The sequence below is a fragment of the Beta vulgaris genome, chromosome 8 (genome assembly GCF_026745355.1).
Source record: "Beta vulgaris subsp. vulgaris cultivar EL10 chromosome 8, EL10.2, whole genome shotgun sequence".
Taxonomy (NCBI): Eukaryota; Viridiplantae; Streptophyta; class Magnoliopsida; order Caryophyllales; family Amaranthaceae; genus Beta; species Beta vulgaris.
Genome location: NC_079209.1, coordinates 55,809,437 through 55,823,786, shown reverse-complemented (window position 1 = coordinate 55,823,786; position 14,350 = coordinate 55,809,437). Strand labels below are relative to the sequence as shown.

General features: G+C 34.4%; 1 protein-coding gene across 1 annotated transcript; it reads right to left on the bottom strand.

Moving 5' to 3' along the window:
- Positions 1–9,053: 9,053 nt before the first annotated feature.
- LOC104902004 (protein LURP-one-related 12) lies at positions 9,054–12,400 on the bottom strand. The gene is made up of 2 exons (XM_010689645.4): positions 11,955–12,400; positions 9,054–9,610 (listed from the first exon to the last, which is right to left on the bottom strand). The coding sequence occupies exons 1-2, from the start codon at positions 12,198–12,200 to the stop codon at positions 9,185–9,187; spliced, it is 672 nt and encodes a 223-aa protein (XP_010687947.3). The 5' UTR covers positions 12,201–12,400; the 3' UTR covers positions 9,054–9,184.
- Positions 12,401–14,350: the final 1,950 nt, after the last annotated feature.

The window sequence follows — 14,350 nt, the reverse complement described above, 5'->3', positions numbered from 1 at the left end:
TTGATTTAATTCTGATCAAGCTGAGTCTTAGGTGTACAATTAAAACTTTGACTTTTCGCTAAAATTTGACGATACAGTGTGTACTTTGACAAATAAGTTTCATGCTATTACTAGGTGCATTCTTATTGAAAGAAAAAACAATGTTGAGTGTTTTTCAAAAAAAAAAAGTAACATATAAAGTCTTTACTCATAAAAAAAAAATTAATCTTTTTGGTCAAAATCAACTTTCTAAATAGTTTTTTCTTAAGTGATTATCCTTAGAGATCAAAGATAGAAAGTCAAAGATAGAAAGAGTGCACGATAAGATGAATGCAACTTCATATATAAATGAATTATATGAGCACGACTCTAGAAATGATTTTCATAATTTTATATTTATAATATTGTATTGACATTTAAGGATATGACAATTATATAATTTACAGTATGGTTCAATAATATACCTTTAAATTTGGCTTGATAAACAATAAGATACTCTCAATTTTCAATAATAAGATATTCTTTTTCAAACTAAGTATGATTATGATTCATCTTTTGACTAAGAGAACGTATTGTGTCGGACTCGTCCGACCATAATCTTGGTCGGACGACTTTCAGGTGGTTCCAATTTTTTTTCAGGTAGTCTCCATTTTTTTTCAGGTGGTTCCAATTTTTTTTCAGGTAGTCTTCATTTTGTTTTCAGTTAGTCTTCTTTGTTTTTCAGTGGGTTTTTGTGCTTCAATTAGACTTACTTGGGTTTCAGTTGGTCTTTATTCTTTTTCAGGTAGTCTACATTTTTCTTCAGGTAGTCTTCATTTTGTTTCAGTTAGTCCATTATTTCTTTCAGTTGGCCCATTATTTCTTTCAGTTGGTCCAACTGAAAGAAAAGAAAGTCCAACTGAAAGAAAAGAAAGTCTAACTGAAAGAAAAGAAAGTCCAACTGAAAGAAAAGAAAGTCCAACTGAAACAAAACAAAGTCCAACTGAAACAAAATAAAGTCCAACTGAAACAAAACAAAGTCCAACTGAAATTGGAAAATAGGAAAAGAATGAAGACTGAACATCATTTTCTCTCTCCTCCCGTCACCTCTGCTTCGCTGCAATTTCTTTCACAAAATTTTTATCACTTCAAAAGTTTTGGAGTTCATCTCTTTCTCTTAAAAATTTTTCCTTCTTTTTTGTTGTAATTATCCCATCATCTTCTTCATCAATGTCTTCATGAGGTCTTTTTGATTTTATGAGGTCTTCATGAGGTCTTTTTGTTGGAGTCAAATGTCTTCTTCCATCACCTCACAACCATCTGTCGCCATTGTTGCAGTAGTTTATCAAGAAGAAATTGGTTCCTTATGTATTTGGACTTCTCTTTTATCTCTCTCCACATATACCATTGGCCCAAGGTATGAATTATTCCAGTGGCGATGATCAGGAGTTCCGATCACCCGCGACAGTAATGCCAGGTCACCGCCGTGGTAGCTCCGATTTCGGCAACTCGAAACGAACTCGGAAAGTGGTAGAAATATCAGCAGCTCTGCGTAACAAAGCAAATTAAAATTGTACAGTACTGGGCAGCCCGTCTGACAATATGTATTGGTCAGACGGTCTGACCCAATACTTTCACTTTGACTAATGTCCAATGAATAAAAACACCCAGAGGACATCAAACTAACTAGCAATCCAAATGCTATAATTTCTAACAGTAAAAGTTTTCAAGCATTGATTATCAAAACCAAATTAAATCACATTGCTTGATACTTAACAAAGAAGCGAAGTTAATATTGTTGTAGACTTTTAGTCATGGGAGTACATAGTAAGCATCTTGATTTCACATATCGTTGAAATTAAATTATTGAACAAGGGCATACTCTTCAGTCTTATCAACTTATCTTTCCGAATACAGAACTAATGTTTACCAAATTAAACTTATCTATGCTAAACTTGTTACTATTATTATTACTTCTTCCGTTTTTAAATAAGTGCAACACTTATTGTTTTCACGTTTGCCAATGTATTATTTTAACCATTAATATCTTCAATTATCAATAAGTCAAAATTATAAAAAAATTGATATTAAAAAAATTCACATTTAGACGAATCTAATAAGATCCCACATGACTGTGTTTTTCCTAAAATGTAAATCACCAAAGCTAATTAAAGTTTAAACTGTGAATAGTAAACACCATGCAAATGTTGTACTTATTTAGAAACGGAAGAAGTATTAGTTTTCCAAGGATTCTACCTACACCCGCTTTTGTATCCTTCGTTTTTATTGATGGGTCAATATAAGAGGAGGAAGCCAATGTATCAACTCATTATTCTTTTTAGTTATTGAATTAAAAAAAATTCATTTTAGAATATCAGCCTATCAGGATATACACTTGACAATATCCAAGGGGGACTAAGGGAAGTCACAAAACTTGTGTAATAAGTTGTTGTCATAAGATGTGCTCAGCTAACTTTCATCCTAGTGCTTCTAAAAACAGTTAGTCATTTTATTGTAACTATTCAAGTTGTAATAATTTCTCATTTGAGAATTCTGATTCTAATAATATTTTCTGAAAGAGAGAAAACTTTTCTCTCGTTTCTCTCTAGTCTCTACGGATTCTCATAAGTTGCTATTCCAAGCCTCGATCCAACTGGTTAGATCTCAATCTCGGCTCGTAATGATTTTATCAATCATTATTGTCTTGACAAAAAGAAATCTGAAGGCGGCTCTTCAATTTGTTAGTTGGGTTTATAGCGCGTCAGCTCATTTGAGTTTCTCATTAAATGCAGAAGCCTGAAATACCCTTCCAAAAGGGTATTGAGTCACAAAGGAATGTGACTCTTCCATGGACGTGAAATCCCATGTGACAAAAGGTCAATGGGACTGGTCCTGTAGCAAGTTCCTATTCTCGCGGTTGCTTTGTTGCCCCGTTTGTGAAATCAATCTTCTCCCCCACTCCGTTCGTCAGGGTTCTGGCGCTTGTCATCTACCAGCAGAAGAGATTTTCTACAGTTGTGTATCAACTCAGCCCTCCAGATCGAGCAGTTTTATCCTTATTTAAGTTATTTATGTTTTTGTAATAGTTATATAGAGCGAATATCGCTCAGTTAAGTTTCTATGTGTGTAGAATTGTATTAGCATCAGGTTGTATTTCCTTTTTAATTAATGCACATTTTTCCGGTTATAAAAAAAAGAGAGATTTATGATTCTAATAACATACAAGTAGTTGAAGTTTAATTTGTAAAAAGGACACATTTTGTATAGTCATATAACATACAAGTAGTATAGAGAGAGCCACGGGGGTAAATGATATAGATGAGATTTGATCCTAGTTCTTAATTATCACAATTAATTAAACTAGCTGACATCCAGAATATATAAACACATTCGAGAATCATGTCTTGCATTTATGTATTATCAAAATTTAACAGCTAAATTAAGTGATATCTAGATCTTTCAATTTCATTTCTCATAACTTTTGAATTATTTCATATACTCCATTATTTTCATGCGTTACATGTAGTGTCATTGTACTAGTGCTTCTGCAAAAAACAGCACCTATTCCCACTTGATGTTGGGATTTTTGGGCACGCCAATTATGTGGATTGTGGAGCCAAAGGTTTTCCCTGCTGCTTTGTTGTTGGGGGTCACAAAATGATACGACACCTTGTTGTGTCCAGGGATTCATTCTATAATTAGAATTCAAACTTTGGAGCACATATACTTAATACTCCCCTCCATAGACACTCATATTCAGTTCTTAACTCATAGGCCGGGTAGAAAGCTGGAGCCAATAAGTGTTGTGTATTGAAATTCATCTTAGCTTCTATGAGATTTCAGTTTTTGAAGCCAAGTTTTTTTTTTTTTCCCCCTTGAAGGCTAAATATATTGCTATATTCTTTTTCAAAGTTTTAGAGGCTTTAGCAATAGATAAAACAATAGTTAGCATGAGAATTTGCTAATAACGAGAGGCTAATCCTTGATGAAGAAAAGAGAACTAGTAACAGTTAATTAAACGTGGTAAGGTTATTCCAATTATATCTTCTTCAATTACATAATTCCATATGAGGTCTTGAAGAATACTTATCGAATCAATCTAATTCACTTCTCTATTTGCCAACCAATTGGTCGCTCTACTACCTTCTCAGTAGCAATCCATAAATTTCAAATCACAATTATTCTTGGATGTGATATTTAGGGGTGACAATGATGCGAGTCGAGTTTGAGCTAACTCGACTCGACTCGTTAGCATTTCGAATCGATTTTGAGTTCGATTTCAACTCACTCGAGTCGAGCTTTGATCGAGTTTTGACCGAATCAATCTCGAGTAGCTCGCGAGTTGTCTCGTCTCATTGCCACCTCTAGTAATATTAACAATCAGTAATTAGCAAAACTATATGTACTATAGTATTGATTTAAATATTTTGTTTAGTTAGGTATTATTTGGTCAGCATCTTAAGTATTATAGTGAAATAAACTCCATGAAATTGACAAATTTCTTTCTTAGTGGAATGTGAAATTTATCATCTGATCATGCACTTATGACCAAAATGACGAAAGAGGATTGAAATTAGAATGAGCAATTGAGCATATGACCAATGCTTTCGAGTTGGCATTTGGCAACGCTCCAAGCTTCTAAACTTACCTAATCAGGACCCCCCCTCTTAAAGCGTAGGCCTTCAATGTTGGAGTTAATGCACAGTGGTTAATGATAATTGATACTTTGATAGTATGGTCAGACGTCAGACTATTTATGATCATTTGCAGTTCACTTAATTTACCCATCAACTAGATTAATCCTTAATCAGTTATCACTAGACGACACTAAGGGTGCACGTCAACACATCCATACTATATATCACTAGCTTTGGAGCTCATTATATGTGAGCTATCTGACTCGGTAAGATATCAGGTTCGATGTTGGTGAACTGATTTTACTTGTATTTGAATTTTCTAAAATTTATTGAAATTTATCATAACACTCTTTTTTTATATATATATAAGTTGAACAAAAACACTATCTTAAGAGGAGTGTTAGTCAAAAGTTTGGATTCAATCAAGTTATCAGTAATCACCATTATAAAATTCAGGGCCGTCTCATAAAATTAGGGGCCATGTGCTAAAATAAATTATAAAGATTGAATTTTTTGGTGAGTAGAAGAAACGGAAGAATTATAAATGGGGCTTTTTTGGAGAATAGGAGAAGAAGAAAATTACCAAATAGTAATTAATCTCTTTAAATTTGTAATTAGATTGAGGACTAATTGTGAAATAGTTCTCCTCAAAAAAAAAAAAATATATTCCACTTTACATCCTCACTTGTTAATGCTTAATTTTGATCATCAACATATTCAATTATTGTAGTAAAACTCAAATAAAAATCCAACTATATCAGGTATATTAGTCTGATTCATTCGTTCCAAACTAGTTTGAACACTTTATTTTCTTCATCCTTTTCACAATAATTTGATCGAGAAACTTAATACTAAAATTGGTCGCACTAATATTACTTATATCTCATGCCTTACTTGAGCCCCCTCCTCTCTCAATAAAAAAAATACGGTATATTCTCATTTTTCTTCAAAAAGAAAGATTTCACTTACTCCTATCACATCTAACTTTTTTTATAAGGGATATAATATTAAATATAACTTTGTAATAAACTAATAACATTTAATAATCAATTAACAACGAACTTATCTTTGAAATCTACATGTCATGATAAGTGTTTAAATTAAATAAATAAGGACAAATAACTAATACAAGACAAAATGATATTTTAGAAGATTATTATGGGATTGGACTACATATATTGCTTATTTGAATTGTGATGGGCTGCCTTATTAGTAGCTTCCAAACCGAAATCAAATTATTGAGGTTTTTTTGGTTACAGTTGCATGTTTTGAACTATCAATCTTTTCAAAAGCTAAAAACAATAATTACCAATTTTCTAAAAACATGTTCAGAGAAAGAAAGAGAGATTATCTTTGGAACCGAAAAAAGGAAGGTGAATGGCCACTGTCAGAAGGAAGCAGCTTGCAGCCAAACCTCACCCATAGCCTGCAAAACTATCTTCGTTGATTTTCTCCTCTCTGACATAAACCCTCATATCATCATCAACGTTTTCAGTCGCCATGGTGACATAGTTGACCTTGTCATACCGCCCAGACTCAGAGCCAACTGTCAACACCTATATGCCTTTATAAAATTCTTCTCAATACAGGCCCTACTAATGCAATTAGAATTGAAAATGAAAGAATGTTGGAAAACTTTAAATTGGGAGTTAACTTGGCGAAATACGACAAACCTGAACAAGAAAATACCTACACCCACTGTTTTCCCTCAAAGAACACCTGCCATAAGAGACCATCGCTCATATAGAGAGACGACAAAACCATCCTCCAAGCAAACCGCAAATCCACTTCCCAATCATGAACCAACTCATAGCTTCAAACTCCCCAAATAGCCAAAGCCCAATCAACCACCCTCAAACCCCCAAACAGACCAGCCTGAATCCCTTCTACCCAACCAGTTCCTTGAACCACTCTCTAGTGATAAGATTCGAGAAATGAGCAAAAAGAGAATCACGAGTTCAAGGGTTCTCGATAGGTGAAGATACTGAAGAAGTGAGAGAGCAACTGGAAATAAGTAAAACGGATGGTGGCCAGTCACTCTAGATTAAGGGGCAGTCAAATCCTGACCTAGAGGAACTCCTCAATAGAAGCGTCATCGTTGTGGCAAATGTATCATCATCATCTACAATAATTCTTGATCACATCCTTGCTGAAGGAGTCACATGTTTAAAGATTAAATCTTTGGGGGGTATGTTACCCTTAGTCTCATTTGATTCCTTAGAGGATAAAAAGGCCATGATAGATTGTAAATGGCTTCAACGATGGTTTCTAGAACTAAGAGATGTGAACACCGGTGAGGCAAAAGCAAAACTTCACATCTCCAAATATAAAAGGCACATGATAGAAAAATCTAAAGCACCCATCTTTTCTTTTTCTCGTTGCTCGCTATAGAGCCTAAGTGAGTTCCTTTGTTGGGATTTTAAAAGTCCCACAAAAAAATCTTTTGCCCTAGCTTGTCACATGGGATATAGTTCAACTTCCCAAAATCCTCGGGGGTCTCAATGTTGGAAATTTGCTATTCCGAAATCTGGGTTTGTTATTTAAATGGGTTTGGAGATACACTCATGAACTGAAATCCCTTTGGAGGCAAACCATTGAAGCCAAATACAAGTACTCTCCTTCCACTTGTATGGTAGATTTAACGCCTCTCATTCATGGGGGTCCGTGGAGAATAATTTGCAATCATCTTCTGAAAAACAAGAAAACGAAAGACCGTACCTACTGAAATATGGCTCTAAGATGCAGATTGGGAATGGTGAAAGATCTTTATTCTGGCATGATACATGGGGAAACAATTTAGCCTTGAAGCTTTAATTCTTGAGATTATTCCTCATTGCAGCCTTGCCTCTTGCCTCGATGGGCTTCTACATAAAATTAGAATATTGTCTCGTACCTTCATGCGAAGTCGCGAAGCGAACAAGCTTAATGTGACTCTTTATTCCTACTTCTTCAACAAGTAATAATAATCAAAGACAAGAATGATATCTCGTTATCGACTCCAAACAACTTCAGTGTTTTCTCAGTGAAATCTCTATACTTAGAACTCTCCAAAAACATCAAGTTCGTGCTTAAAGAATTTTGTTGTTAGGTTATGGAAAGGTCTTGTTCATCATATAGGATCGAAGTGTTCGCATGGTTAGCTCTTTTAGAGAGGATAAACTCAAAGAAGAAACTTGTTAAATTGCAAATTCTCCCCATTGATGAAATTAGTTGTTCCCTCTACCTTATGTGGCCTGAGAATATCTCACACCTCTTTCTTCATTGCCCCTTTGCTCGAGAAATATGGAATTGATGGTGGAGGATTTGGAATATTTCATGGGTGTGGCCCTCCATTCTTGAGTTAGCATTTGAACAATGGGTCTTCCCATGTTCAAATAAATTTTTTCGAAAAGTTTGGCTTGCCTCCTTCTTAATTAGTAATTATATGGTCACTATGGAAAGAACAAAATGGTCGAGTATTCAATAATGCAACCAACTCTACCCTTGACATCCAAATCTTGTGTTGGTTCGTTTATGTTGGTGAATCAAAGCATGGAAAGAACCTTTTTAGTACTCAGTAGAAGAAGTTCTAAGGCATCCGAATTGTCTTAGGGTAACCCATCGAAAAGGGTCAGACCCCAAGTAAATCCTCTCCCATTGCCTCCTCCTCCCATCTCCGGTTTAAGGTGGGTAGTGAGTAATACCTATTGTCTCTCCTTTAGGCCTTAATCTGCTCTTCTCAAGTAGGGATTATTGGAGGTGTCTTGAGTAATGAAATCTTGTGTTTATTCTCATGTCCATGCCCTCCTTTAGACCCCAATGTGGCTGTAGTATCAAGTATGTGTCGTGTCATTCAAATCTCTATCAACAATGTCAATCACAAAAACAGTCATAAGTATTGTCTCATACTCAAGGTAAGCAGCCCAATGGCGCTCCTCTCTTGCTAGTAGTTCTGGGAACTTGTCCTTCATCCTAAACTTCATAAGATATGTCGATAAGAAGGGCCTCTTAGTGACCTCTTCTCATCAAGAAGGATATATAGATCGAGTAGATAATTCCCTCTCTCATAAAGAGATTTCTCACTTCTCAAATGTATTAGTTTGGATGTGATTTTGAATGCTCAACTTATTGAGATGTAGTCCCTGTTTGACATATATATTCCTCTAAAGCCCTTTGAAGGGTATGATCAATAAAATGTTAAAAAAAAAGCTAAAAATAATATTTGGAATATTAGAAAAATTAGTTTACAATCTATAATTGTTAGTTTTCAAAATAAACTTAGACTAGTATATCTATGATCAATATTAAATTTACTATAAAACTAATTCATTTTTTTCAATAAACTAAGATGAATTCTCATGCAAGTAGGGGCTAGGGGAAATTGGAGATCTTTCCTTGCATGGGATGAGTGACGAACCCAAAAACTCTGCAATTGGAGGTGATGCCAACACCACTAGGACCTAGACTATGATCTGCTGCTCACAAAACTAACATCATAGATATAATATGAAGAATCTATGAATTTACAAAACAATAAACTGGAAACTATTAATAAACGGATATCTATCAGATCCAATATTATTTTTTTCTTTTTCTATATTAATACACTCCTATGTTCCAAATTCTTTGTGACATTTAGAGGGGGTTGCAATAGCATCATCACCATCAATTCTATCAAGTGCTAAAACCAATCCCATAGCAAAAGCAGCATCAAAGCCAGCCTTGAGAAAGAGACTGAAAACATCTCTTCCTAGAACCATCTTTCTTGTGGGCTCTACTTTTCGTTTGATCTGAGCCACTGATATTTTGGACGTTTCATTATCTGATGATTCTGAGGGAACATGAAATATTGTGCAACTTCTCTCACTGAAAGATCCCTCAATCTGGTACACTGCATGGGACCCATTGTTCACTTCTACTATCATGTTGGACCGTCCAATCATTGTTGACTTCCATATGGCAAAGATGGGTAGCTGTTGTTGATCGTCTGATTTCTCCCCCAAGAATCCTTCCCACCTATGATGAAGTGTAGGCCTCTATTTTTCCACGTACATAGAAGAAAATATTTATTACAACTTACAACTACTTAATTTACAAGCACTAATTAAATAAAACAAGCTAAATAACAGGACTATTATATTGTAGTAGTATAACATCAAGAGTTCTTTTTACAGGGATATACCAAGGTAATAGATAGGGGTGAAAGTTCGGTGTGCGGTTTGATTAGAACCTAATACAATCTGGTTCGAATAAAATGTGAATTTCAATTTTTCATTCGAATCCAAACCAATTAGGGTTTGAATTCTATCCAATCCAATTCGTATTTTCATACTCTAGATTGGATCCGATCCGAAAATCCAATTTTTTTAAAACTCTAGTTTTTCGATGAAATAAATTAAGTGCAACAGTAGCTTAGTAAATTTAGGAAATGAGAAATTAAGTGCAGTTAGTATTTTAGGAAAAGGGTTGAAGTGCTATGTGTAATGTGCTATGGAGTAGTTTTTTTATCAAAAAAAAATCAGTTAAGCACTTAAGCCCAATCCAGATACATAATACAAGGCATATTACTATTCGGTTATATTGGATTTTTGGATCCAATTACCCTCAGTCTATTCCGATCCGAAAATTCATTTTTACAAAAAATCTCAATCTGAATCCAATCCGACCGCAGTTCGAATCCGATTTGAATTTAAGTTTCGTTAAAAGGTATCAAAAGCACTATTTTTGGTGAGAAAGTCAAAATTTTCGGCCTTAAACTAGTAGGAACTCGCGAGTAAGCCACAAAGTGACAGTGAGGAAGTTGGAGGAAAATGAATGTAATAAAAGTAATTGAATATCACACATTGTACAGAGAGTAATTAAGCAAGTCAAAGGCCGGAAATTTGACTTTCTCGCTGAAAATAGTGTTTTTAGTATCTTTTAACAAAATTTAAATTTAGGTTGGTATATCACCACAAAAAAAATAGTAAGATATATCCCCCAAAACGCCTTACTATCCTGGTATAACCCTGTAAAAAACTCTAACATCAATCAACTTATGATTTTTATCGTAAATTTTGACATTCAAGAATGTTTTAAGGCTAGTATTAGGGGGTTAATTAGGGTTTAAAATAGAAAATTAGGATTAATGACTAACGGCGGTTGACGTCGTTAGTCATTAAGGGTATCTGAGTGTATTAGTTTGAAACTTAGGGATACCCCATATATTTTGAAATCTTGGGGGGTACCAGGTGAATGTTTTGAAAACTCGGGGTATCAGGTGAAAAAAAACGTTTCCTTAATGTATATGTTGTTGGCTCTAGCAAGAGACGTGTCCTATATTCTATCTTGTACATTTCTTTTGTCTTTATATAATCAATTGGTAATAGGTTGAGTAGTCCAAAATTAATATGTTAGTCTCTCTCTCTTTCTCCAATGTGAGACAACTAGTCCCAATTTACTTGTGGATTATACTCTTAATAGATATAATATTATACTTCCTCCGTTTCAAAATAGATGCTACATTGTTGACTAAAACGCTTGTCGAGGCACTACTTTGACTACTAATATATATAATTATGTATTAGAGTAAAGTATAAAATTTTGATTTTCTGAAAATATACATTAAGACAAATCCAACAACATATTACATTATAACATTTGATTTTACCTAATAGTAAATAATGCATGGTCAAACCTCATTCATGAATAGTGGAAAAGTCAACAATGTAGCATCAATTTTTGAAACGGATGAAGTATATAAATATGCCCTTTCATGTGTTATTTGTATTATTCTTAGAGCATGTTTGGTTCATGATTTTTGAACTCTAAAATTGAATCAATTATCAATTCCCTTTCTTTTTGTTTGGTTCATCCCCTTATCAATCTATTACCATTACTTGGTGGTAATGGACTCCCCCAAATTATTACCTTTCCCTCATCCCTCAAGTAACAAAATACTTATTTGGTGTTAACTGTTACCATTCCATTTCCATTCCATGGCTTGAACCAAACACCTAATAAAAGTAACCATTATAAATTACCCTCCTTTCCTCTATTTGTTTCCATTCCCTTTTCATTCCAAACCTTGAACCAAACGACCCCTTAGAGTATCATTTAATTTAAGCAAGAACATATAGAGCTATCATAGTTTTTTCTTCTTTTGAAGACATAAAGTTATCATAGTTACCACAAAGGTGATAAGTTTTTCAAATTACATAAACTATAATCCAAACATAAACCATATTACATCAACTTCAGAAACATAATAACCATTATCAAAGGTAGAAATGTGCCAACTTTTTCGAATACATACCATAATTTAATTCATACAATCTCAAATTAAAAGATGTAGTAAATACTAAATACCATGAAAGAAAGGCTTAAAGTAAGAATAATCACCTTAGGGAGGAGAGTAAGGAGAGGTTTGCCAACATTATCCATAAGAATGAGTCGATTTTTAGCAGGACCATACGAGTCAACTCGGAAGAGGATAACACCAGTTGAATCATACACAATGAACCCATCTCCTTCACTAAACATTGAAGTTTTGTGCACTGTTAATTCTCTTTTTTCCTCATAACAATACTTTTCTTCTACCACCACAACTTTCTTTACTTCACTACCATCTTCATTATCAAACATCATTCTGATAATCTTTCTTTCTCTAATGTTTTCTTCTCTGTTGGAGGCATAATATAACAACAACTATATGTAGTAGTGGGCTGCCTCTAAATATTGATGAATAATTATTGTTTAAGTTAAAGGATGAGTTTAATTTAATTTGTTGAGGTGGTTGACACTTTATGTTTTTCAGTTATGAATGTATAGTCAATCTTATCCTAATATCCTTTATGAGTTATGCCGGTAAGTTAATGTGACCAAGCCCACCTTTTTCTTAATGGCAAAGTGTTACTATAAGTGTGTGACGTTTGGTGAAATACATAGAAATATATTTAACGAGGTTCTTATCCGAGCATATACTACTATAATGTAGCTTTTCAATTAGCTTTTTAAGGAGAGAAAAAAAATGAAGAATCGGCTCTTACTTTATAATGGGGCTTTTTGATGTGTTTTGTATGTCTCTTCACGAGTTCACTCATGGTACATCCGGGTGTACCATGAGCATGGTACACCCAGGTATTTTTGTAATAAACTACAACTTCAGGGGCACGTTCGTAATTTCGCCTACTCTATCTCCTCTTCCTCTTCCCTATGTTTTCCTCTTCCGTGTGCTGCCATTTTTCCCGGTGATGCTGACGCTGCTCATTTCTACTTGTCTATCTCTCACCGCCGGCAAAAAGTAAAGAAAAACAAAACCCATAAAAAATGGAAATGTCAGCCATGGAAGAAAACTCGAGGAAGCAGCCACAATTCCGACGATGCCATCGTTGCTCGTTTGTTCTATTCTTGTTATTTTGCTCATTGTTGTTCATTTGTTTAATTGTTCAGTTGTTGTTGTTGTTGTTTCAATTCTTCTCTCTCCTCCTTCCAAACCTTCCAAACACAACAATGGAGATCTAAAATTCGCAAAAAAAAAAAGAAATTTCCAGATCTGAAATTGAGGAAGATGATGATGAGCAAATGACAGAGTTTGGGTAAAAGTGTGCTCATTTTCTTAAATGAGTATAAATGCTTGTTCATTTTGCTCATTTGCTCATTTTACTCATTTGCCCATTTTACTCATTTGCCCATTTTACTCATTTGCTCATTTTGCTCTTTGCTGATTTTGCTAATTTGTTGAAAATAGCCTTGGGTGTACCATGAGCATGGTACACCCAGGTCTATTATAAAGATTCTCTCTCTTCACGGAGACACTTTGCAAAATGGCTCTTGAGGAAGATATCATTTGGGTTGAAGGAGATATGACTTTCTAGTGTGTAGGGCTCACATACTAGTGCAATTACTTATTTTTTTTCTTCTTACAATCATTTAATGATATTTTTTATTAAAATAATACAAAAAATGGTAATAATTATTATTCCAATTAGGACTGGCAATTAGGTCGGGTCAACCTATAGAAAATGACTCAAAAAACAGGTCAAAAATTCCAACCTGAACTAGTTATAAACGGGTTGACCCCAACCCGACCAGTTTAATTTGATTATTTTTAAAAATTTCTTCTGAGGTTCAAGAATAAGTGGACATGTTCTCTATGGTGAGAATTATGTAAGAAATATTATTAATTGGGGGGCATTCATCTTCAATAGCTTTTATCAATAATTTATTGAGTCATTTTCTGTAGTATTCCTGCCTTTTATTCTATTTCTTTAGTACTCGAAACTACAACAATAACTTCCATTTTCAATTACATGAATTAGGCTAATTTATGAGTTTTTTCTTTCCCCTTTCTCTCTTCGTGAATCTGACTTTACAATTAGTTTAAATGGGTTTGGCTGGTTATTTTCGGGTTGAAATTTTCAACCCGAACTTAACTCGTTTAGTTTCCAGGTCAGATTCAGGGCGACTCATTTAGTTAAACGGGTCGAAAATTTCAACTCGAACCCGCTTATTTCGAGTTAGGTTCGGATCGGGTTCTCAAAACTCACAACACATCTCAATAAAAGAACAACCAATTCAAAAATTATATCAAATCTCAATAATATAAATCATACAATAAGGTAATTCTACTTTTACAAAAAAAGAATTGAAGGTTAGTTTAAGAAACTGACCTTGGGTGGTCTATGCTTCCGGTGAGGAGGAGTTCCCGACGAGCTTGTGGCTTCGTTCAACAACGTTGGCGCGTTGAACGAGAAGTAGGAGGAGGGTGGGTCGGCGCGTCACCACCGATGGTTCTC

Coding starts and splice junctions, on each gene's coding strand:
- LOC104902004 (XM_010689645.4), bottom strand. CDS start 12,200: ATGATGTTTGATAATGAAGATGGTAGTGAAGTAAAGAAAGTTGTGGTG. Junction 9,611..11,954: donor TCCTTACTCTCCTCCCTAAG/GTGATTATTCTT, acceptor GTGGAAAAATAG/AGGCCTACACTTCATCATAG.